Below are 27,055 nucleotides of genomic sequence, written 5' to 3'. Positions count from 1 at the left end.
AGGTATTTGAGGTTCCTTCTAAACCAGGCCAGTCTATGATTCTATGAAAGTGGGGCAAAGCTACAGAGTGTGGAAAAAAAACCCCAAATTAATGTAGCATACACTACTAATATTGTCCCAAAATTCTCAGCTGATAGGTCTGGCAATCAGTCTTAATCTCTCTTGCTTTACAATATATAGTAGAAGTCACTGAATGGATTTTAAGTCTTTCAGTTAAAAATCTTCAGGAAAAAAAGGCACATGATGGATTAATGACACTTAAGACCTACCATACCAACATCAAGCTACTTTTTTCTTGCTAGGAAACCAGCACATGGTCTCTCACTTGTAACTCCAGACTGTAAATAAATACAGTTAAAATGTCACACTAAGCAGCACTGGTTAGATTGTTTCCTAACTGCCTAAAGAAATCCAGCTGAATTGGAGAAAATCAACGGATAAAGGGTAATATTACACTGCTGGGGAAGGCAGATGTGGCTTGTGCTGCTGATTCCCCCACATCTGCTGGTATGTGTGCAGAGAAGCTGTCAAGTGTTTTGTGCCAGCTGCTGGGCTGATCCCGCTCCTCTCCTCTAATGAGATCTGATTGACTATGATGTTGATGGGAAGCACTAAGCCAAAACCGTTTATTCTTTGTTGTATGCCAAAAGAGACTAATTTTTCTTGTCAAATCCTGTGGCCTTCTAGTGTCCTGTGCAGAAGGACAGCAGGAACAAAATCTCAAAGAACTGCACACGATGGGGGAAGGAGTGCTCCTGTTTGCCTCCATCACATGCTGGAAAAATCACGGGGAGCTTGGATCCTCAGAAGCAGCTCTACAACACCCATAACACCATGGCAATGATAGCAGAAATTAAACCACTCCTTTGCCTAAATCCTGGCCATTAGAGTCACTTCTGTTGTTCCACATAGACACAAAAATCAAAAGCAGGGCTTCATAAATGAGCCATATTTTCTTCAGCACAAATTCAGTGCTAACATTTCTCCATGACCAAAGGTGAAAAACGTGTATTTCAAACTGATTTCACCATCTGAAACTCTGTAATCTCAGACCTACAATCCTCTGGATTTAACATCCAGCCCAGCAAGAGTATATCTAAAAGGATCTCCTGCTATACGGCCATATGAATTAAGAGTATAGATGATCCCTCACAAAAGGTAGGAAAGTGAATACTGGAAAATACTGGGTTATAGGAAGTTTATTCACATTTTTAATAAACACAAAGAAATGTGGTTGCTGCAGAAACTGAATGAAAATACTATCCCTCTGCCAACGGACCTTTCTCATTCTCTAGGCAAGATTAATTTCCTTTTCACTTAAAAGAAGTTTGTAAGTGGTTCTATGATTACTATTTTGGTCACAATATGCAGAGAAATAAAACTGCCTGAAAAATTGACTCTACAATAGCTCAAGTATCTTTAAAATATAACACTGTGTTTATGCTTTTTAATTATTTATATACAATGGCAGCCATTCCTCTGACTTGGCAGAGAAAGGGCTCACTACCAGCCCACAATTAGATCCTCCCTTGTGGCTTTATAATGGTTGTTTATTTGGAAAGCAGCTCCTCTTAAACCAGATAAACCCACTGTCTGTGTTCTTTAATGCTAAAGACATAATATTAGTTACAGTTTCATAAAACTGGGTGTAAAGGGTTGTGAAGAGCATCCTAGGACGCTTTATGACTAGTGCTTGGGCAAGGCAGCCTGGAATAGAGCTCAGTCCACATGAACGAAGCTCTGACACTTCAGTCCTTCTAGAGAGGCTTTCAAGGTGTCTCCATAGTAAAGAACACTTCTTAATACATATGCTCTCAACAAGGTCCCTCTGCCTCCTCCATTTACAATGACACTGACAAACTTGTGTTTGCATCAGCAAGACGCTCACAACACAAGTTCCTATGCTGGACCTGCTGCCTGCACCTGTAAGAAGCTTTCTTTTGTATGTAGCAAGGGAAGCAAAAGCAAGGATTAAGGCTGTCATTTGAACACTTCTGCTTTAATAAATAAACAAGCACTTTGCATAGTGCAGCTCTGTCAGATACCACTTACTCTCCAGGATAATCCCTACACCATCCATGCTCCAGGAAGGCTGAAGGTCAGGAAGCCCAGAGGCTTGTGGCAGAACTGTGCTGAAAACTTGTACTTGTAATAGATTGTCCTCACATCACTTGAATCAATGCATATTTCTATCATAGTCACCAAAGGTGGGAAATGTTAGACTTAGAAAACACAATATGCTACCATTTAATGATCAGCAAATATATAGATTTCTAAAGGGCTTCTAAAAGGTCACTTCAATAGTTTACCTCATCTTTCATATGTTATGTTTTATATTCAGGTGATTGTATGCTACTTTCCTGAAAGCTATAAATCTTTGAAATATCACTGTCAGTAAAAAACATGCTCTACCAAATTTGTCCTCATTTCCACTCATCCAAAATCCCATTGAAGTCAAGTGTATTTCTTTTTTCCTTTCAATATTCATTTGCCTGTGAGAACAGGGCATTTTATCTCCAGAGCACAGAAGCTCACATATGGAAATACTTTTAATTGGTTTAAAGATATTAATTCCTCCTACCCCTTCCTCACTGAAAAGGCTCTCTAACAACTGAGCAAAACGCTCCACAGTTATCTAAGACAGAAACACACAAGACTGAGTTGCCAGCCTTAAAAAGAAACATTTGCAAGTGATTTTAGCAAAGCTTTAGTGCTCCATGTAGACTGAACAGAAAAATATAACCAAGTAACTCAGTTTTTCCTAAAGCATCCCCTGGACATGCTTCTGTACCCTCATATGATAAACTGCAGCCATCACCCTCTGCTCTGACAAACACTGGAAGAAAGACTCGAGAGAAAGGGACACTGCCACCTTCAAAACATGGGACTCCACTACCACTGGAGCCCCAAGAATACCCAGAGGCAGGGGATAGGGAAGCATGGGGAGAGGAAAAGAGGCAGGCCAGACGTTTTCTGCCTCATTTCACAACAGCTCCAATTTCTATCATTTTCCCTCTGCCTCCTGCATGTCACAACTCCTTTCTTTTCACATGTAGTCTTTAATCTCATTTCCTGCCACCATCTCCAGCATTTATCAGTAAAGATGTAAGCACTGTAGAAGAACTGGGATTTATTTTACTTGGATTTACACCACACTGAACTGTATAATTATAAAAGAAAAATAAACTTAATTAATTTGAATATGCATTGTAGGAAAAATGAGGCATTTAAAAAAACTATGTTGCTATGCTGACTGTTGCTATTGCTATGAACTAGTGTAAAATTCAAAGTTTAAAATGCAGTCTTGCTAATAACCAAAAAATACAATGAAAGTTAAATTTGAAAAATTAAGAGTTATTTCTCACTCCATGTATTCTATTTTTTCCTATTTCCTTCTCTCACACACAATAAAACTCATTAGTTTAGGTTCATTTTTCTGCATAGTTACTTTAAATTCATCTAACTTTACTGAATTACTAATTCATGGAGAAACATAGCAAACAAATATCTAACAGAATCACACAAAATGACCCATTACTGCCCTTAATATGAGAGATCAAACCAGCTTGTTCCTGCTTGGAACTGATGCTCTCTATCCTTCTGTAACTCACGTGCATGGTAAACCACACTTTCCTGTTCTATTTGCTACACAGAGTCGTTGAATTTTATTTAATGCTAGTAAAAAATAAAACCAACCCCTCTGTTTACACGCACACAACAAACACACTTCAAGGACAGTCAGTCCCTGCAGCATATGTGTGCCAGGAGGGCTAGAGGTCAGAAATCCAAAGGGTTGGGGCAGAACTAATGTCACAGAATATTTCTAATGGGAAAGGGAAAGGGAAAGGCAAGGGGATTAAACATGTCAATTGCAGGACCCAAAGCACAACAATACTTCAACTTTGGGTATCTCACTGTTTGGAACATTTTTTTGTTGTAAAGGGTAAATATGCAAAGCAGCAGGATTAGTTTTTTAGCTCCAAACCTGATGCTCATGAATTTACCTCTGACAACTTCTTCCACAGACTCTGTAGTTGTGGTGGTAGTGGTTGCAATACTGGTAGTTCTTTCGGTTGCCTCCTCATACTCTTCTCCTGTCTCTTCAATTTCATCACCATCATCATCGTCGTCATCAGCATCTTCATCTTCCACAACAGTTAGCTCCTCATCTTCCTCTGCTTGTTCTTCTGCCGCCTTATCATCGCTAAATGAAGAAAATTATCATGATGTGTCAGCAACAAAATTATTTCAAGGTACCATGAGAGAACATTTTATTTGAAAATCCCGTAAGGAAAATAGTTAACTGTTTCTCAATTTTCCTCCCTTCCCTTTAAATAGAAAAGAAAGAGTCAGGGACTCTGGAATGTCCCAAATAGCAAGAAATGCTAAAAAATGTCTAAAGAAAAGAAAAAAGCCAATATTAGCATGCCATATTTTGACAGCTGAATAACACTGTAAACCTACTCACTCCATGATACCATCAACCAAATTTTATTTTGAACGAAGATCAAATTTGCACAAAATGCACTCAGTTGATGTGAAAGAAGCAAGAAAGTTCCTGAGGAACTTCTCCACCTCACTCATGAGACAGCTTACCTAGAGGCTCCTGGCATGCCTTTCATAGAGGACAACCAAGTGTTGAACTGACCTCGAATTACCGACTGCAGAGCTTTTCCTTCTGCTGTTACGCGTGCCATGTGAATGGAAAGGACACTTCTAGAGGACAACAGGAGGAAATACTGAGGTTGACTAGCCAATGTATTTGGGGGATTAATACGTCAAAAATCCTCTGGGATCATTTTAGTTCTGAGGGATACAGAAAACAGGTCAAAAAACCTATGTTTGGCTACTGCTACTGTTGCCTTTGAAATATCTCCAAAGCTTAGTGCTCTGTTGTGGCAAGGTTTCAGGTTTGTTTCTGATATTCTACACGAAATTTACTACTAATGAATAAATGATCTTTAAATATTTAAACATGCAGTGACTTTCTGTCACCTTCATGCAGAAGTGGGTGTGAATCTTTCTCATGGAATCACATATGCTTGAACAGCCTTCTAGGTGAACTTAACAACTTCTTCAACTCATGTTGGAGCCCAAGCCTTTAATATTTCATTTTATATTGTGTTGCCCACTGCAATTTTGAAAGCAAACTCAGCAAAACAGAAGACAGTATGATTCCTTTTTAACAGGGCATTAAGAAGTTGATGTTGGTAAAATTTTCATATGCCACAAACCTGACAATTTTTTAGAGAACAGAATAATAATGTATTTAACCCCTTTGTTTTCTTGCTTTGATTATTTTTGCTGAAGAGAATCTTAGAAACTAGAAAATTAGACCCACAAACACACAAAATCACACTTTGTGAGCCTGATGACAATAAATAAATATGTTCAAAATCCAGAAATGCATTAAGAGTGAAGGTGATGGAAAAGGGTGGAGGCAAAATCACCTACACAACTCTGCTTGAGAATCAGCAGAAAAATCTGGATCTGTTACAAAATATTTATTTCCACAAAACTTGTGATATACTCAGAATGAAATATTCAGATTTTCTTTGTTCAATATGCTATCCTACTGATTATCCAGGGCAGAGAGCGTGACATCTGCACCAAACCATTTACTTGCCCTGCTTGTGGAATTCATCATCTTGTTGTTCTCACACAAGGACAACAGGGGAAAACTGGAAGAATAACTTTGTTCGACAACTGAGAAAAAACCTCCAAACACACCAAAACCATCAAAAAAAACCCCCAAAACAGAAGCAAGCAATAATTCTGGATGTTCAATTTAAAGATTTCTGGATGTTAATTTTTTCAAGTGTGCCATCCTAAACTTTTTAAATATGGTTGCCACCAGCAGTAGCTGCACGAGGCCAGGACTTCTGCAGAGCAGATAATATCCACTCACGCAGCCAGAAGAAAAAGGGGCACCTTTCAACTAAATTTTTTATGGTGGCCACAGCCTGCCAAGCCTGGCAAAAGACATGGCAGAAACAAGCGCAGATCCAGTTCTCCAGATCATCATTTTAATGTTTAAGCATCTTCTTCGCTCAGGTCAGAATGTCAGTGTTATTTTTTCCATCAGAGGTGATCAAACTAGAGAAGCCATGCGAAGGATGGTTTTTGCATCATGTAATCAAGCTGAAACACTTGAATTCAGGATTAGAATGCAAAGTTTTTTCTGCCAGTTTTTAAGATGTTTTTGGTGTTTCATCTATGTATCCCGACTGTGTAGCCTTTGTTAGAAGGCAAAAGGAAAAAAAGTACTACAAAATACCCTTTAGTCTACTGTGTTGTTAAAGTACAGCTTCAGAAGAGGTCAAATTCTGAAATTCCTACACGTACCATCCCCATGCCAAGCTCTTACTTCTACTACAGACTACATTATGTCTGAAAGGTAAAGCAGAGAAGAACTGCTGGAAAACTTTATTAGGGCATATCATACTATGCATCCTTCAGCACAGAGCCATGCTAGTGTGACAGTATGTACCAAAACCACCAGGGTTAAATTGCCCACTTCCCATTTCTTCGTGCATTATAAGTAATACAGCTCTTGAAATGGGGCAGTATCTATCACAATGTCACAAGAATTTCTGAGAACCTCTCGCAGATCTATCAGAAGGGTTTCTTAAGCTGATTACTACAAATCCTTCTCTCCCACATTTCAATCATCACCAGTCATTGTAAGTGACAACTTAAAATTTTTGTTTACAAAATTGTTTCCTGGTACTTAAGGAAAACCTGGCAGCTGATGGCTCTCTTTTGTGAGGTCAAAAACATGTAACCCTTCTCTGCAAAATAAACCTCCTACCAAATGTGTAATTTTGATGCCTCCTGAAAAAAGTTCAACATTCATTGAAGTCATATAGGTAGCCTGCACAGCTAGAACTGTTTTCATCAAGGGTCAGGAAAGCCTGATTATCTTCTACTCATCACTTCCTCAATTAGATTCATTCCTCCCAGAGCCTCATCCATCACTTCAGTTAAAGCTTTATACTGAAATTGTGTTTGTATTTGCCTGCTCAGCATCACTGCTATTATCTCTTAAAACAGTGCGCTGTTTCATGAATCCCATTTTAACTTTTCTTAGAAGTCCTAAGAAGAAATCCAGCACTTAACAGTCTTGTGAGTCGTTACTGTACCCGTGTTTCTATGCTTTCTGAATTTTAACAACCTCACCTCCACGACAAAAAATTTAAAAATTGTTATTAAAAACCATATAATGAGCTAGTTGAATATTAAGTGACAGCCAACACAAGCAACAAACCCAATTAATATAAGAATGTGAGACACAGACTATGCTAACAGGACAAAAGTATGCAAATTGGACAAAATACTTCTAGTTCCTCAACATAAGGAAAACATTAGGCAATTATATTATATATGATACAACTCAGAGATGCTTTAGTTTAATTTATAAATACAAATGATTAAGTTTTATCATTAAAATATTTATAAAACCACAAAGTTTTCAGAGATGCTCTACCATTTATAGATGGATCTGTTTAAAACAGATATTAAACTACTTAACTTTCTAACAGTTCTACCAGAAAAATCAGGATGATGTAAATTTCTGACCAATTAGGTGAAATATAATATTGCAAAAGACCTTCCACACTATCTCCCTAAATGAATTATTTCTCTGAAATAGCTATTTAGTCATGGATAACTCTTGTACTGCAAAATCTATCTATCTCAATAGTTGGTGTTAACCTCTACCCACGGAAAACTTCAGGAAGGAGGGAAGAAAAAAGCAAGAACAACAAAGCAAGTTTGTAATTCCTACTGTTAATTTTAGGGCACTAACTCCCCAATTAGGAACAATTTGCATTAGGACAACTGATGAAAACACTGCCTCTGACTGCATCACTTCCTGCTTCTGTGTCACAGCCAACTGAACTCTCCATCAAGCAGACCCTGAATCATTGCAACAGCCACAAGGCTCAGCTTTCCTTAAAATTTCAGGGCTATGAACAGCCTACACTTCAGTCTGCACAGTATGGAAAAAGGGAAGTATTTTTATCCATCCAAATGCAAGTAATTTCTTTCTTCTAAGGCAGAACCTGCAGTAAAGATCCTTTACCCAGCTTCGCATCTGGTTCAGATTCACCAGCTCAAGTGTAGGAAAGTAGGGGTTTTTTTTCATGCTATGCTTTTTGAAAGAATAATTTAGGATATTCCCACTGGTGCATTTCCCACTGAAATTTTAGGAATTAGCTTTCCAATTTAATTAAAAAGCTTACATCAATGAAAACTCATGGTTTATCATGAGTGGCAAGATGGCTTGAAAACAGATGAACAAACTAAAGACAAAATTTTTAGATGAACAAACTAAAGACAAAATTTTTACTTTCCTCAAGTGATAATGTTTCCAATGAAAAATTTAGCCTTAACACCTTTCTTTTTTCTTGATCAATAATACTATCAGCTTTAGAACAGCAAAAATTTCAAAAATAAAGACAACAAAGCTATGGAACAGTCTGTTGCGCAAATCTTACAGAGAACAGTTGAGGGATGTCTCAGTTTAGAGACAAGTTTAGGAAAAAACTCTGGAATTAGTATTTATATTTTAAAAAAAGGTTCCAACAATAATTTTCTGCCAATAAGAAATGAATATTAGTGGATGAAAGTGAAAAAACCCCGAAGTGTTTACAGACAGAGTGCCCACAGGAGCGGCACAGGAAAAAAGGTGAATAAATGTTGTATATTGAACTGTCAGACCTTACAACTCTATCCCCATCCCCCTCTTCCCTTCAGAACAAAAAACCCCAAAACATCATGGAAAGGAAAAAAAAACCCACCACAATGGCTGGCAGCATCGTGGGGAGAAAAAAATGGCACCAGCTCCTGTCTCAAGGAAAAACAAACAAACAAACAAAACAAAACAAACAAAAAAAAACACCCAAACAAAATGTTCATGTAGCAGCTCGGGCAAACAGATGGGAAGCTGGTGAATCTCTGATGTTGCTCCTCTCTTCACAGCACATGAAGCCAATGGATTTCTTGTCCTTTTTGTTGCTGGTTTGGCTTTTCTGAGGTCTAGAGTCAAAAGGCAGCATCTCCTTGCCTTCCTGCCGGTCCCGGCCGATTCTTCTCCAGTCAATTGTTTTCTCTGATCTCTGACCAAATCCATACCATACTTTGAAAAAAATGCTGTCAAAGGATTGCAGCTGCAGTCTCTCCAAGGCTGGCAAAAGGAAAAAACCCAAACCCCTTCTTGCCTAAGCTGACAAAAAAAAACAAGCAAAGAAAGAACACAGCCCACATGGCACCATGGATGCTTGGGGAGGGAAGCTTTGAAAAAACCCACGCGAGAGACCCAAGGCTCCAACGCCTGCCACCTGGACCCACCTTAAAGCTACAGGAACCATTTTTTAGGCACAGAACAGAAAATAAAGGAATAGACTAATCATCATAAAATCACCCCAAGACATTGGGCTCAGCCTAGAGAAAAGGAGGCTCAGGGGTGACTTTCTCTCTCTACAACTCCCTGAAAAGAGGGTGTAGTGAACTGGAGGTGTGTCTCTTCTGCCATGTCTTAAGTGAAAGGATGAGAGGAAATGACCATAATTTTTTCCATGAGAGGTTTAGATTAGATATCAGAAAAAGAAAAAAAATCACTGAGAGAGTGGTCAGGCATTGGAATAAGTTGTCAAGGGAGGTGGTGGAGTCAGTGTCTCTGGAACTGATTAAGAGACATCTGGATGTGGCACTTGAGGATTTGGTTTAGGCGTGACTATGATGGTGCTGTTTGTTTTAATGTTCACAGTTGGACCAGATGATCTTGGAGGTCTCTTCTAATTTTGATCATTCTGTGATTCTACTTTTGCAGGCAAGTCTTTTGGACTCAGAGCTGGACTTCCAATTAAGGCTCAGATTTTTGACTCAGCGTCAGAGGACATCAAGAACAATGGTAAAGAAGGAGGACAGAGACAAGAACCATCAGGATACACCATGTCACTGCATACTAGATACAAGCATGAGGAAACACGCAGGAAATGAAGGATTTAACTAGTAAGAACCTCTGAAAGATCTGGTCCTCTCCCATGGTTTCTTCCTTCACAACCCTCCATTATCCAGCCAGTTTGTCAGCCATGCAGCCCTTCCCACTGCAAGGAAACTGTAATACCCCAGGGCTCACACAGCCACAGCCTGGCTTTACTCCAGGTATCCAAGCTGGCCTCTTCCCTCCAACTGTAGTTAAAACACCACCACCACCATTTTATTTTTCCTAGTTCATCCTTTTTTTCTCCACGTCTGAGCTGTGTTTGCTTCCTCCAGCAAATGCCATAGAAAACAGTATTCATCAAAAGAATAGATATGGAAGATCAGAGCTTTTTGATTACTTGTCTCCCTGGTCAGATAGTATAAAATATAATTGGGTCAAACAATTCTGCCCTAAGGGGTCTCTTTTCCTGCTATATTTCCAAATACATTTTTCTGGGGGTGGATGGAGAGATAAACAGGAAAAAGAAGAGTTTGAAGAACACAGGGAGATGCAATGGGAAGAGAAAGTGCAAGAGGATTTAATATTTTGGACAGTCCTTGCCAACAAACACCGTGAGCACAGAGAACACCATGGAGTTTGTAGCATTTACTTGCTTTCAACTGTATTTGCAGCTGAAAACATCAACGTCTTCCTGACTCCTGCCTGCAATCTATCTCGCACTGCTTTGGCATGCAGAGACCCAAACAAAAAGTAACACTTAGTAGTCAAAGTAACACTTACAAAAAGAATGAGAACTTTCTTCAAGTGTGAAGTGAAATGACAAAATCCATTAAATTTGACCTTTAAAATTTTTACACAAACTCTTGTATACTATTAAATTTACTTGCTTATGTGTCACTCTTGAGACTTTCAGGCATTTTTCACAAACTTGTGCCACAGGCAGATACGCCAATTGCCTGTCTGCCTACCTTTTGCGAGGCTGCAGTGGGACAGAAGTCTGTGTGTTGTTATAAAAGGTCAGGGCACTGTAAAACCATGACAAATTTAATCCCACTTTGTGACAGTGTGATTTAATAGCACCACTCTGGGGAATTTAGACAGTAACTAGTTTGATGCTAAGGTTAACTTGCAGATGTTTCTCAAGGGAAGATACTGGGTTACACATGTGTTGAGATCTTGGTACCATGGAAGTAATAGATGAATATGTAAGAAGAGCTAGAAAGTGAAAGAAATAAAATATACACTTCCTCCATGTTAAGTGAAGATTTTGTAACATATTATTATGCAAAGCAACCCTTCTGGGCCCTGTCACTCCTCTTCCCCACAGAAACACAGGGTGCCACCTGGAAGCTGTTCAGCATACCAGGAACATATACAATGCTTTCACAACTTTCACAACTACAAAAATCAACCAGTTTTAAATGCCTTTCAGGATTTCTTGGATTATAATTGAAGGAGGCAATTAGAAAAAAATATAAATTCCCCCAGATACTACTCACAAAAAAACCCCAAAGCTCCTCATCAAGCCAAAAAGACACATCATTTCAACTACACTGTTTTTCAGCATCTGGTAGATGAGCTCTCATCCTTAAGCTCAGTCTGGTACAGTCTGGGTTGCAAAATCAGAAAACATGATTATCCTACTACATAGCAAGAATTTGTTTTAGTTTTATTTCACAGATGCCTAATTACCAGCACAAAATAGACTGTGTTCTTTTGGATTATTTACTGTAGTAAAAAAGCTACTGTATTAACTATGCTAATGGAAAGTACGAACAAGCCATAAAACTTTGCTTGGCAGAAGTTTCTCATAAACTGTAAATCAAACCATTATAAACTACGCTACTCCCCACAATGCAACACTTACAACACTATCCCATCACTACATCAGCATTTCATACCTTTTTTCACCAAACAGATAAAATTAATTTTACCTAATCTACTGAGGGGAAAACAATGAGAAATGAAATCTCCTATTTTGGACCTTGAAAATATAAATGGTCTATAAAGACTTGGATAAAGTTAAGGCATCATCACCTGTTTCCTGAACTACGAGACTTTAGGAAAAGCTTTCCATACAACTCTCAATAGTGAGACTTACAGTGCTTCAGTTTTCCTGCTGTGAAAGAAGAAGAATGACAGTAGACTGCTTTCCTAGCGGGAAGGAAAGCCTGGGAGGTCTGACAAACACTGACAGGAAGATAAGGACAGGCGGATATGAGACAGATGTAGACAGATGTTGGGGTTTCTTTCATTTTCATCCTTTTTATTTATAGAACTTTCCCCCATAAGTTGCTAGGAAACACTAACAACTGGGTACTTAAGAAAAACAAAAGAAGTGGCAAGCTCAGGGGAGGAAGGCATTTGGTTGTACTTCTCTTACCTGGAAGTTTCTCTCTGAGGGGCAGAGATACTGCGAGAATGGGACAAAATACGGAGTTGGGACAACTGCTAGCTCTCTTTCTCAGCTTTGGAGGATGACAGAGCTGCTGCTTGGGGAAGGGAATTCGTTGCTGCTGCTGGAGCCCAGCCTGGAGCTGTTTCTTCTGCCGTGAGATGAGCCTCTGCTTGTAACAGCAGCCACTGAACTGAGACCTCATTATCACCTACCTCACTAAAAGAGGGACCTATCACCATCTGCTCAGGTGCCTGGGATCTTGAGCTTGCCTCTCTCTGCTCAGCTGGGAGCCCAGCTGCTGCTGCTGCCTTGCCCTTCAGTAGCACTGCTCTGAATTTTTTGCTGCACTGTAGCCCCACACACCCCCTGCCTGCCGAGACATCCTGCCAGCCCAGACTGCTGCTTCCAAGAGTCCTGCTAAGGCACCAGGATGGACTGCCCCAGGGCTTTGTGAAACAAAGCCTCTCTTCCATCCCTTCCTACCTGGACAGAGCCTCCACTACCTCGTGTTCTCTGAGGCCACACCACAGCGCCCCCTTCAGCCAGGAGAGAATCATCGCACCTGCCCTGCCCACCCAGAGCCACCAGCGCCCCTGGCGGCTGTGACCGGAACTGCACACTGACGGGGAAAGTGCCTGCAGCCCAGAAGTCTGTCAGTCTGTCAGTGGGTTTGTGGTTCTGTTTGTTGTTAATGCTGTAGTTGTTGTTTATTTGCATGTTTGTTTTGCCTATTTTCCTGTGCCTTATTTGTTGTTATACATGATAATAATAATAAACTGTTATTCTTATTCTCAAATCTTTGCCTGAGAGCCCCCTTAATTTCAAAAATTATTATCATTCAGAGAAAAGGGGTTTACATTTTCTATTCCAAGGGAGCTTCCTGCCTTCTTTAGCAGACACACATCTCTCAAACCAAAACAACAGAGGAAAACCTGGAATTTTCCAGCTTGGCCATCACTCCTAAAGATGTTCAGTTTTGGACATCAAGAACACAAATCTTCCAGCTAGCTCCCACACAGGCAGGAGGGCTGCCAGGCTGTGCTGAGCTGCAAGGGCAGCCAATGCTTGCAGGTCATTTGACTGAGCTGCAGCTATGCAGGGAGAGGTCTGCAGTTATGCTAAAAGTCAGCACTTACATCTTACTGTCCCTCAGGCAGACTTCAAGGTAAATTTTAAATAAAGGTGTGGATAGCAACAAGGATCTCCACTGCTTAAAAATGCTTGCAACCTCTTTGTCAGCATTACAGACTATTTCAGGATGAGCACGGCAAGACAATTTCAAAAGCATATGTGGATCCTGCCTTTTGGCCTCAGGAATAAAATGGGTATATAGATCACCAAAATACACCCTCTCCCACCTTCCTCCAAGTACTGCCAACAAGCCACACCACAAGGAAGTCACATCCTTTTACATCCAGATTCAGGTGGTGGTCAGATATTGGGTAGAAAGGACACCCAACTGAGGCACCACAGCCCAAGCTGCCTCCACATGCCCTCTAACAGTGTGGCTACAAAATACAGCTGAGCTTTTCCTCCCCTTGTGGAGAAGAAAACACCCTTGACAAAGCAAAAAAATTAAATACAGTGCCTTAGAGACAACTCACAACAGCCTGAAAAAGGGCGTTTATTAACTGAATAGCTGCAATGTGCTTTCGTCCACACAATCAGAACCATAAATCCAAGTATTTTGAAATTTAGATCTCATAGCTTGACATATAAAGTTCTCTCAAAATAGATACCCAACAAATAGATTTGTTGGATTCTGCTCTGTCATAGTTTTGAGAAACAGGAATATAATGATCTGCTTTTCAGGTCACCTCCACCTCAAACATGTCACCTTCACTTTGACTTGGGTTCCCACGAAAGGTGATAAATGTAGACTTGAGCATAAGCACTTCAAACAGAGGTGCTTTAATAGCAGAGAATATTGGCAATTTAACATTTGCAAAGTGCTCCCCTACCTTAAATTTCCTTTCTCCCTCACAATCAGTTTAGGACTAACACATATATGTATTGATAGCAACACAAACATATGCCCAGATATGAATAAATATACACATACACAAAATTTGAATTACCACATACTGCCATGTAAGAATTTTTTTTAATGTATGCATATATATAACTGAAGTTCAAGAGTACTTCTGGCTCCAGTACACATAGCTTAAATGTACTTGGCTTAAGAGGCAGCAAAAAATATGAGTGAGTCAGTCTAAAAGAACTACCAATTCCTTGGCTCTTCATCTGCAGATGAAGGACAAGTGCCCCACAGAAGGATCTTTCCTTTTGTAAGCACTTCTGTGGGAGGGGAGGTTAAAAAATAAATCAGTATCTGCATGGAATTTCAGAAATGGATTGAAATGCAATTACAACTCCCATTCTCCTAGAGAACACAAAATTTATTAAGTTATCCTTGAACTCATCTCTTCAGATATTAAACTGCCTTATGAGGAAGAAAATGGACTACAATAGTAAATTAAATGTTCAGTGACAGACAAAAAAGACAGAAATTAAGTTGATATCTGTCTTACAAACAGAAGTACTCTATACCCCTGTGAGGTACCCCTCTTATATTTAAAATAATTCTGGCATTTTTGATTTTACAGGTATAAGCCATGTACTTTATATATAGATGTATATATAATAAATATGTTACTTATATAAGATGTGTAATAGATATACAAGATAGATGGATAGATCTATCTTGCATGTATATATATTTACATAATGAAAAAACCAAATATTTCAATTAGAACACAGTCTGCACTAATTTCTTAGAATGAAAGAACTTTACACACCAATTCAAAATCTAAATTAAATATACAGAAATGGCACACAACAGTCCAAAGGCAGCTTTACAAATCCTACTGAAAGGATTATAAATAGTGACACTGACAGATGTTAGAAGTACAAATCAAGATAAAGTCCAAAGATATCAATATGAAATATGCAAAGTTGTTTGATGTAGGCTTTTGAATCAAACAGCCTGACCCTTGGCTTCTGTTTATGACAGAAAACTGGAAATTACCATGGGGATGGGGAAGAATTTATTTTAAAGTTATTCCATTATTCACAAAGGATTCTACCTTGCAACACTTACTAATGCCTTGTCAGGAAAGATTTAGTTGCCCACCATGATACAGGTTCTCGTTATTCTAGGTCTTAATGCAACCTCATTGCATCAAATTACAGCAATTCAGTCTCTGTCCTTCATTTCTGCACTGTTCTTCAAATTGTTTCCATCTAGATTATTAGCAAGTCCAAACATAACACAATTCAGACTTATTAACTCTCTGCATTATTCACGTAATTCATTTTCTTGATACTCCTTGAAGTCACTTGCAACAATCCCCAAGTTTTAGATTTTGTGCATTATTTGTACAAAAAAGATGTAGAAACACTGCATTAGCACAGTATAAAGTGATGAAAGCCTGGGGAGCAAACAGAACTTGAACACTGATTTTAGTTTATGAAGAAAGCCATCTTTACAAGTTATTGGCATCCAGTTGCAAGGATATGACATGGTGCTCTGCTCTTCCAACTGCTGTCTGACAAGCTCAGGAGAGTAGTATGAAAAGGCTTTAACAGTACCAGACCACTCAGTCACCATTGAGTCTTACAACACAGATATAACCCATATTTGACTAAAAATTAGCCTACATGCACTGGGGATGGGAAGAGTAAGACAGGAATAGTATATTCTCACCCATCACTGCCCTGCAAAGAAAACCTCCATGCTCCTTTCTCAACAGCAGCACATTAACAAATCTGCCAAAGGCTAGATAATAAAACACATTTTCTTTTAGATTATGTTTAGAAATTAATTATCAGTAGAAAAATATTCTTTTATCAGTAACAGCACAAAACCTCCACGGGTTTTGTTGCCTGATATCTGCTGCAGTACCCCAGATTGCACATGAAGCAACTTAGGAGTACACCGTTTGTCATTTATTTGTCAAAAAATTTGAATTTAAACATTTTTGTTATAAGTATGGCAATAATTCTCACTGAAGAAATTATAAAGGCACTAAAAACTGTGCCTTAAAAGTGTAGTCACACTTACTGTAGTCAGTAAAAGAAGTGTTTATTTTAATAATAAACTTTTCTGTAGAAAGCAAAAAAGAAAATGAGTAGAAGACTGATGCTTTCAACCACTGTAAATGCAAGTTCATGGTATAAGGTGCAAAGACTCTTCTATGCCGAGGTCTTTTTCACAGATTTTTGGCATCTTAATAATGAGTATTGTAGTTACTGTACCTTCCATCTGCGTAGTCTGCATCTGCACCTCCCCACCAGACATCTGAATCATCGTCTTCAGCATCAGCTGAATCAAGATTGTCGCTTTCCTCTGCTAATGGGCAGCAGACAAACTCCACACCACGAAACTTGTCGATTCCACAGGGCAGCAGCATGCCATAGTCGTGCAGATTCATGCTCTTCTCACTACAGGACTGTAGAAAAGAGTTAAAAAAACAAAGCAGAAACAATATTGGCATGGAGAAAGACCAAAAAATGTCACAAACCTTGAGAAAATATGAAAGGGCTGCATACTGCCTTAGGAAGTTAAAGCTGGTGAACAGCATGATCTCTGATACTTGAAACACAACTTAGAAAGGTCACACTTGTATTCACTACTTGACTGTAAGCAGCTCCCTACCTCTGTCCACAGTCAGCAAACTCTTCTATCAGTCTTTCCCAAAACAAAAGGCTTGTCTCCTCCTACATACATTATAACTCCATATCTTCCTGTCTAAAATCCTCACAGGCTCTGCCTCCTAAACAGAAAATGTGATGATAGAATAGTTACTTGATGTATTAATCCCAACCCTGATGCATTACTTCTATTGAAGACTTTGCTGCAAGGTAAATCAACATTTGAAATACCTCTTACACTGGAAACACACTGTGTCTGGTCTGATACCTACAGTACCACCCAGCCTTGTTCAGAAAACAGTCAGTTGGGCACAATTATACCTTTAAGATATAGTGATGTATGACAGGTGAAAAAATTAAATTAGTTCAGCGGCACATAGTGATGATGTTCTTCCAGGCTACTGCCATTTCAAGTTTGCAAGTAGTCAAAATCAACTAGAACTTCCCTGTGTGAAAGTTGGTGCCTTAGATGTTTCATTTAAGTATAATTCAAGCAAGAACTGAAAATCTGAGAAGCTGCTGATCACATTTCAAATTTCATCTCCAGAAGGTAGAATAACATACAAGCTAAGAGGTTCCAAAAAAAACTAGCGATCAGAAATCCTGGAAATTCATCTCAATTTTTATTCCTAATATCTCTCTACAAAAGGAAAAAAGTTCAAAACACTTTAGCAATTGTAACAGTAAGTATATTTCTATTTTCAGTAAAGTACTGTTAAATTGTAAAAGTTTTGTGTCTGCAAAATGCCTTTGGCTAGTCCTAGTTTGATCAGCTCTCCTACCCTTTTATGCTGAGTTTGACACAGTGCACTCCCTGAGGTCTGTTTGATCTCTGTGGGCATCTGGCGTACCAATATCCATGATAAATAGTGGATAATATCCACCCAGTAGATTCAAGGCAAATCCTAGGCATTTAGTTCCAGTGCTAACACAAGAAAATGGAGGAAGCAGAAAACACAGTGAATTTGTGAGTGAATATGAAGAAAAAAATAGTGCTATGAAAGAGGGTCAATGTTTAAAGGTCAGTGCTAGGTATTCAGTCATGGACTCTATTGCGCTCTGCCTCCCATTTCCTACCTTATAAAAAAACCCAAAAAGCCATTCACTCAAACATTTCAAAGTATTGCTTATTGTTTTCCATGTCATGCTATATTTAAAGTCATCCTCAGAAGAGCAATACAGTTTTAAAGAAGGAAGATGGAAAATTTTAAGACAGATGAATATACCTCTTTAGCAACAGTATGCCAATGCAGGTGAGTTTCACACACATCCATTCTTTCCTGGTGAAGGAACTTGCACTTGTCTGGCACCAGAAGGGCATCGCTCACAAACTCGCCCACTGGAAGGGAAAAGAAAAGAGATGAACACCCAATTAATATTAATTTTGCTTCCAATATCTCTAGCTACTCCTAGCGGCTTTTGTGAATTAGTGGCAGGTTTGCAGAGAATGGAACAGTTTCTAGATGGTGCTTCAATTACGGCCTTCTTCCAACATGCCATTGGAAAGGAGCTCCGGCCCTTGATGTTAATGCAAACTTCAGCATAATAAAACTTGCAGGACCCATTGCAGATATGTGTGGTGCAACATGAAGTCAGGAGTTGGCAGATCTAGTTCCAGGAAGGGGACTACAGGGGCATGAAGGGACAACCACCTTTTGCATCTTAATAGCGGTAGGGAGAGGGTATGACATGTTCTGAAATACTTTGGTTTTCTACATAAAACAAATGACATCAACACATTGTTTCAAAGCATCTGAGAATATTTCCACTGATACAGTGCTAACAGCAAGACAGTCAACTTAGTTAGTTTTGTTGCTGCAGCCTCTTCATTGCATCCTCATTTCATCAGCCAATTGAATTTGGATTAGTACAGAAGGTTGACAAGCAAGTAGAGCTCACCAGTCAGGAAACAAGATGATTCATGATCACCAGAATATCTGGTCAGATTAAAATGGGTGAAGACACTTTTTTCCTAAGGACATAACTAACCAAAGAGATTGTTCCATCTTCAATAGCAGAACAAAAGTTTACATGCTTATGAAATAAACACTGCTCACAGCATCAGTACTCAGACACTCAGGTGCTAAATAACATGATTTAAAATCACTGTAATTATGTACAATTCTGGCATTGCAATTAAATAACCCCAAACCCTCTCAAAGATATTTTTTAAAGGGAAAATTAAAGAGTACTTTGGAAAAGCGTATATACTGAATAGATATTGGATTGTGAAAGCACATACTCAGTTGGCATAAATCAGCTCCCTGAGGCCCACTCGTCTGTAGCCTACAAAAAACTACAGTCTGTGTTACATGAAAGAATCAAGACAGTCCAATATCGTCTAGGATGTAACAATAGGTTAACTGATCAAAATTAGTGCCTACTGTAGCAATGGGGAACCAAGAGACATGGACTCTCTTATGCATCTGAAGGAGACTTCTTTATTGTAGAAATCACCCCTCTTACATACCTTTAGTTTCCACCACATATACCATATATACCGTATCAAGATGTGTATTTCGCACTAAATTCTTGCTGCACTTCAGTGCTTTTGACCTGAGCCCCTAAAGTCAACTAGTTCAATTAGTCAGCTAGGAACTAGTAACTAGTTTCCATAACTCAGTTAACCAGGGGAAAAAAATAAAGTTATTTTTATCTTTCCCTAGCCCACCCTAAGACCTACAAATTAACAGAAGCATTTTCTAGAGGCATCCAAAATTACCTTGCAAAAATAACGAGTACGTACATTTTCTGGTAACCCTAAACACAAAATTTGCATTTTCATTTAACAAAATCTCAGGTACCAGTGGTGTCACATACAAATCCTGCAGTGAAATTCATTAAATTTGCAGCTTTTTGGGGATCATCCTGAAACATACCTGAATTTTCTCAGGACACAAGTAATTGGCAACTGTTAATGCTTTAATTTAGTCAAGTGTCTGAGCAGTGGGAAAGCACAAGAGACTGCTGAAGACTCAAGGGTATGATGACTTCATGCAAAACTGCAGTCTACTCAGCCCTGGTGAGATACACCTGGAGTGCTGTGTCCAGTTCTGAGCTCCTCAGTAGAAGAGAGACATGGAGCTCCTGGTGTGGGTCCAGTGGAGGTTGCAGAAATGATGAAGGAATGGAGAGAGCATCTCTCTTACGAGGAAAGGCTGAGAGAACTGGGGCTGTTCAGCCTTGAGAAGAAACAACTGAGAGGGGACCTCATCAATGTCTGTCAGTGTCTGCAGGGAGCGGTAAGAGCATGGACCAAGCTCTTTCCTCAGTGGGGCCCAGCAACAGGACAAGAGGCAACAGGCAGAAATGGATGAAAAGGAAGTTCCATTTGAACATGAGAAAGAACTTCTTTTCTGTGCAGTGACCAGGCACTGGAACAGATAACCCAGAGAGGGTGTGGAGTCTCCCCCACTCGAGATATTCCAGAACCACCTGGATGCAATCCTATGCCATGTGCTCGGGGATGATCCTGCTTGAGGATCCCACTGTGGTCCATTCTTATCTGGCACACTCTATGATTCTGTGAAAAGTAACACAATTGGATGTACCATTGGAAGATGGAAAGCTGTATGTCCAAAGTTCTTGGCAATGCAGCTTGGGCAGCAGTGCTGTTAAAGTATGCATGAGTATGTAATTTAATTTAAAATAAAGTACATTAATTTTTGAGCATCTAATTATATCAACCAACTCATAACAATACAAACTACAGAAAAAGTAGATGATCAGATGTCAGTGAAGATACGGTGTTAGATTTGACTATCACACAGAAAATCTGCATTGCTTTATAGAATCATATTGCTTGAAAATAAGGCAACAGCATCCTGTAGCCCAAATTCTCATTTCAGATGAGGCTCCATATTGTAAACAATTGCTGAATTTTACAGAAATAAACAATTTATTGGAACAAGCCTTCCTCTGCCTTTTGGAACGAACAGAGGACCTGGGAAGAAGGATGGCTGCTCATGGTAATATTCCTTCAATATATAGAATTATAGTAAATTAGGTGTGTGAAAATCTAGGCAATAGCAATCATTTGCAACTTTACATGAGTTCTATTGCCTTCAATTCTATTCTTATTACAAATAAAATTTAACTCTGTCCATTTTTTAGACATGCACACACCTCATGTTCTCGAAACTTTTTTCATTCCTTTCATGATAATCACTATTGAAGTTTAAATGAAAAGCTTTAAACTTTTGTTCTATTTTTGTTGTTTCTTTTTAAATTAATGTTCAAGTAGCAGTTTGAAAAACTTGACTGAAGTAATTTGACAACTGCATTGTTTAATTTGCTTGGAATAGTCTAATAGAAACACAAATCCATCAGGAAGAACCATTTCTAGCACTTCAGGCTTGCAGGCAAGTTTTCATCTGTATTGTTCCTGTACATAATTAATTTTCAATTACGCCGAGCCATAAGATTTCAAGGATTCTTGGCTTTTTTGAGTGAGTAACCCACAGATTACACTGGGCAAACAAGCACACATGAAGAGAGAGCAATCCTGTGCCTCCAAAGAGAGGCTCTAAAAATAAGAAAAAATTGTAATACTACTTTTCTTTGCCAGTACATGTCATGACAGAGAGCTGTGAAATACTACATTTTTTTGACCGATAGAGCAACCCAGACCAGTGCTGACTGTAATTTCTACTATCAGGTGAAAGGATTGCCAAATTCAACTTCAATATAATTTTTAATTCCAACACAGCAACGTACTGACTTCACATCGTTTTCAGCTGGTCCTCAACAGCCTGTGATGCTTAAGCAGGATAAGCACTTCCCTAAGCAGCAGCACTGCCTTAAAAGCCTCCCTGGCCCCAAGCTGTTCCCTCATCCTTACCATCCTTGCCTGCTTCCCCAGCAACTCAGCTAAACCCTCACCACATCCTGGATGAGGAGACTTGCAAAATTTGTACCAACCACAAAGCATTGGTATCATTACCACCACCATCGCTACCTCTGTCTGCCTTACATTTATCACTGTTTTACAGTACTTTTCTGCATTCTTCAGCATCTCTTGTATTTTGATTACAGCTGGAAATCTGTCCTCTGCAGAGGTACTCTAATAATAAACCATGATGGCACCATTTGTCTGTTGTTGAGTTTATAAATCACTAGATTCTCTCAGGTTATCCAACATGCCAGTGTAACAGCTACTTGTGTTCCAGTAGCTGCTTCCCTACTCTTGCAGGGAAGGGCTGGACAAAACCAGACCCTGCTGGCTTCTAGCTGTCTGGCCACCTAGAGAAAACAGCCATAAAAGGGAAGTCTAAGTAGAGATTGTGTTACCACATTAAAACCCACCACCATGTAGCCATCACTCATTTAACTGAAGGCTGCCAACATCCTCCTCAACGTCCTGCGAGTTGTTTTTTGCTAAACCTTCCACTTATAACTACACATCACCACAACACATATTGTGTCAACACAGTAAGTCACATTTTAATTTTGTTTTAGAAATATAATCTTTGCCCCTCATAATGCCATTATAATCCCCCTCCTGATGTCCAGTTCTCCACTGTGTTTGTAGCAGACTTCTTTTATTGCTCTGTCCTGGTGTATCACAAGAGGTTACCAGCTCACATTGTTCAAAACCAGTTTTGCCAGAGGTTGTAATGCCACATTTTAATAACTTTAATAACTTTATTTCAGTCAAGGACATTCTATCATCTGAAAAACAGTCTTGGAACAACAATAAATCTTTTGCTGTAAGATCAGAAGTTCTGGTCCAGCAATTTCATTTTTCAACACAGCAAATTCTAAGAAAATCATTAAGAATCAACCTCTAACAAAGAATTGGGATTACTATGAAGGCTATCATTCACACAATCTTTACAATCTTCTCTCTTGGTTTCAGACAGGTGTCTGCCAAAGAAGGCAGGAACCTTCCTGGGATGGAAAATATGAATCCCTTCCCTTCAAATTATTGTAACTTTGAAATTAAAGAGCTTTCAGGCAAAGATATAGGAAAAGGAATAACAGTTATGTACTAGTGTATATATGTATAACAAGACAAACAAACAACACCACTGGCAGCCACAAGAAACAAAACCAGAAACCAAATAAAGAGCTTCTCTCAGCTGTCGGGCACGTTCCCCCCCGGTGCAGTTCCGGTCATGGCCGGCAGGGGTGCTGGTGGCTCCCGGCCGGGCAGGGCAGGTGCAGTGATTCCCCTGCAGCTGCAGGGGGCGCTGTGGAGCGCGCTCAGCCCCCTCTGCACAGGGCTGGGGCGACTCGGGCAGAGAGAGAGCAAGGAAAGGGGCTCCCTGCGCAAACTCACAGGCAGCAGCCAGTCTCAGGGCCACTGCAGGTGGCAAAATGGAGTATAGAAGGAACCTTGGAGCAGCAGGCTGGAACAACAGAGGAGCACACACCCAGGGTGGAAACACAAAGTGTAGCAAAGACTCCAAAGCTGTGACAGGAGCAGAGGGACTCTGGGAGGACATGTTGGGATGTTGAGTTATATCGTTACGATTCGGGACGGCTCAAATAACAATATGTAAAAACTCTGGTTTCTTCGGAGAGCATTACAGTGAAAGTTTATTGAGGGACACATCCTTTCATACAGTGTTTTGGTACAATGAATATTATTGATCATTTGGAACAACATCTCCTGACCTTTCCACACAAGTAAACAACAAATTAGAAAAAACACCACCTGCTAATGGTCTTTCACCTTCCAAGGATTGTTTTTGATTCTTTCTCACAGTCACAGGCCAGTGTGGGAAAGCACTAAGTTCCCACAGGCTCTGCTGCCTGATGCCTGGGATTTTTCTCCCTGACCAGGGTGTCAGCACCCACAGAGGTAAAGCGTAGCAAAAAGCCCAAAGTAGCAGCAGGAAACAGCAGAGCAGGGCAGTGGCAGACAGATTTCTGCAAGCAGCTGGGAGATGCTCCCTCCAGAGAAGGGGAGGGGGTCAGGGTCCTCTTCCCAGTGAGGTTAGATGTTGAAAAGGTCCCAGTTCAACAGCTGCTCTTGTGAGCAGAGGCTCACCCAGAAGAAGCAGTGAAGGACAAAAACTCTGCAGTGGCAGCAAATCTCACGGGCAGCAGCAGTCCGTCACCAAACCCACAACTGTCTCCACTCTCATCCTGAGAGTCAAACAGGGAGAGGGGGCCGAGCCCAATCCCTGACCTCCAGCCAAGTCTCATGGTATCTCTGCATTTTCTAAGAGAAAAGCCCCCAGTTACCAAGCTCACTCCTCAGATAAGAGACTGCAGCCAACTGCATCTTCTCCCCCTCGGCCACATCTTTTGTCTCTTAAGTACCCATTGTTGCCATCTCTTAGGCAACAAACGGGAGAAAAAATTCCCCGAGAGTAAAAGAAATAAAATCCTAACCCGCAACATCTTCTCTAGGAAGAAAAAGGGTCAGCAAGTGGGTATGTTCCTAACAAGATGATTGCCCTACCTGTGTAATGCAAGGTATCAAGGAAAAGTAGTGCAAAATGAAAGCACTGTGTGAGACATGGTCCTGATAAGCAGATTTTCCAGCCACTCCATAAACTAGATGCCACCAACACTACACAGAAAGAAGGCAAAAGATAACATGATAAAGATAATAAAAGAAAATCCATGACAAAACCAAACACCTGCTAGCAGATGGCTGGGCTCCAAACCAAAAAGTAAGCATGTTCAGAGAAGTACTTTCAAACAAAGTCTATGCTAAATTTTGCATGAAGCAGCAGTGCACATGCTGAGACTCTGAGGCTCAAGGGTCCATTTTCACCAATGAAAACAAAGGCCTTGTTAAAACAAATTTACAAGCCTGAATGCCTGCACAGTACATATTTGAGAACATCAGAGAAATGTGTCACTTCCCTCTGACTTTGTATAGATTAATTATCCAGAGCCATCCTACACTTGACATGATGAGCCAAGGAACAGATCAACCCTGCTCCTGTCTTTCTGCCCTGGGGCTTTGCTGTGCCCAGCTCCCCAGCTCCAACACCTCTGCCGGCTCTTGCACTCACACAGCCGCATTTCTTTAGTACTTATTATATTATGCATACAGTATTACATCTGTTTAAGCAGACATGTAGCTTTAGGAATTTTTATTAAGCCTGATGTTTACCTAAATCTTTATGTTTTCTTATTTATAACATTGGTGATTAAAAGTAAGCTGCAATCTGCATGAGTGAGCAAGCCAAATGCAATGGCATGAAGTTCAAGGAGACAATTATTTCTTGAAAATGCTTTTTCTTTTCTTCAGAAGTCCAGAAAAGCAGAGAAGATGCAAAGCACCTAGATACTTCAAAAATCTTTCAGTAAAATGGTTTAGTAAACACAATTATCTAGCAATAAAATGAACCAGTCATAGTACTCTTCACTGTATTAGACTTAGTACCTAGAGATGAAGAGAAGAGGCTGTGCCAGTCACAACGTGGTTTGAAGGGGAGTTTGCTGCTGTGCCCAACCCCTGGCAGGGATGGATGCCTGCTCCAGCCCTGGGCATGGCTGTCCTCTAAACTTGGGCATGACACATGTTAAGCCATATGGTTAAAGACCTTCATTCTACTTTGAAGGACTTTAACAGCCTATAGTAAACAAAAGGATTTGTAGTGTTCTTCAATTTCAAATTTAATTTTAAATGGAAGTTACAGGCTTTTCCCTAAAAGCCATTCATCAGCCAATATGAATGCAAGGTGGTGCTGATAAAGCGCATCTGTGCCCTAGCAGCCTGAAACATCTGTATTTTTCTGATGAAAAGACGCTTAAGTCCTGCCCATAACACTGTCTCCAAAAATAGCTTTGTAGCAAAACTGTTCATTTCATCTGTAGCCTGTAACATGAATTTCAGTTAGAGACCCACAGCATTGCAGACAGAAAGCAATGCAGACCCAAATTTGTAGGGTAGGAGCAGAAGTGACAGCATGACCTGTGCACCCACCCCAGGTGCATGAAGTGGGAATAGCTGCAACTCTTCTATCTTCCAGAGGCTTGGCCAAAACCAACAGTGATCTCAATATTTACCCTTTATCCTTAAAGTACTAAGATTTTTTTTTCCTGTAACTTTAGTTGGGGGTGGGGGGTGGGGGGGGGGTGGGTGGTGCGGTATTGTTTTGTTCCTTAGCAGGCATACTATCAACCCATCACTCATAGCAAAAAATACACTCTGATACAATGACTCTTAAGCAAAACACCTTCACTATTCTAAGCTACAAAAGGCAATTATTTGGATGAGCAAAGCACTCCTATTAGATTAAGAACTGACTGATAATTCTAGCTGTACTATATGTTAGCGTCTTGATGCTCTTAGAATGGTCCTATGAAATCACGGCAATTAAAGTACTTTCCAAAAACACTGCAATGGCACAAAACATGCAACATGCTTGGGACATGAGACTGAAGTAAAGAGAATCCTTCTGGAATGAACTCATTGATATCTAAATATCCACATGTGCACCACAAGGACCTCCAGCCTTGATATACCACATGATCTACTGTGATTTTTGGCAAGTTTAAATACCTCACGCAGAACTCTAAAGTCAAAGGGCTAAAATCCTTTACGTACAATCCATCAAAGTACATTTGTCTGGACTAAACCAACTAACTGTATATAAAGAAATATACATATAATGTATTGTGGTGCTTAGTATGTCTTCATTTTCATAGGGTACCATACATTTAAAAAGGTTATTTTTCAAACCTTCTTCCTCCTTCCTCTGTAGTTCTTCCATCAGAGACACAAATGGAATTTCAGCTCACTTTGCTATTTTGTTGCCTGATTGAATTTTCTGATATGCCTTACTTCCCAGATAGAACACAGTATCAGATTTGATGCATTATGCCACTAACAGATATGTGTGTTTACATGCAAGAAGATTCAAATGCACATCACTACACACTGGCATCTTTATAAACAGAGCAAAAAACATGCTTCAAAAGTCCACAGCACCTCAACAGTTTATTGCAACTTTAAGTTCATTTACTTCTCTCATGCTTTTTACCTGCCTCCCCAGTCTTTGAGGAAAAATCTTGCTGTGAGTTCAGTAAGACGCCTTTTTTGTCCCTCTCTTGCTCAGTAATGCAACATGAAAGAGCTGTGCTAAAGC

The 27,055-nt window shown here is 39.8% G+C and overlaps 1 protein-coding gene across 4 annotated transcripts in view; it reads right to left on the bottom strand.

Moving 5' to 3' along the window:
* The window catches only part of APP (amyloid beta precursor protein), a 192,377-nt gene that overhangs the window by 73,402 nt on the left and 91,920 nt on the right, over positions 1-27,055 (bottom strand). For all 4 annotated transcript variants that reach the window (XM_083855358.1, XM_083855357.1, XM_083855356.1 and 1 more), the window contains exons 4-6: positions 18,227-18,339; positions 16,605-16,798; positions 4,005-4,204 (exon numbers count right to left, since the gene is read on the bottom strand). In XM_083855358.1, the coding sequence (XP_083711484.1) occupies positions 4,005-4,204; positions 16,605-16,798; positions 18,227-18,339 (507 nt within the window). The remainder of the gene's footprint in view (positions 1-4,004; positions 4,205-16,604; positions 16,799-18,226; positions 18,340-27,055) is intronic.

Source organism: Zosterops lateralis (assembly GCF_965231275.1).
Source record: "Zosterops lateralis genome assembly, chromosome: 2".
NCBI lineage: Eukaryota > Metazoa > Chordata > Aves > Passeriformes > Zosteropidae > Zosterops > Zosterops lateralis.
The sequence above is the reverse complement of the archived record's forward strand: the minus strand, read 5'-3'. Positions and strand labels throughout refer to the sequence as shown.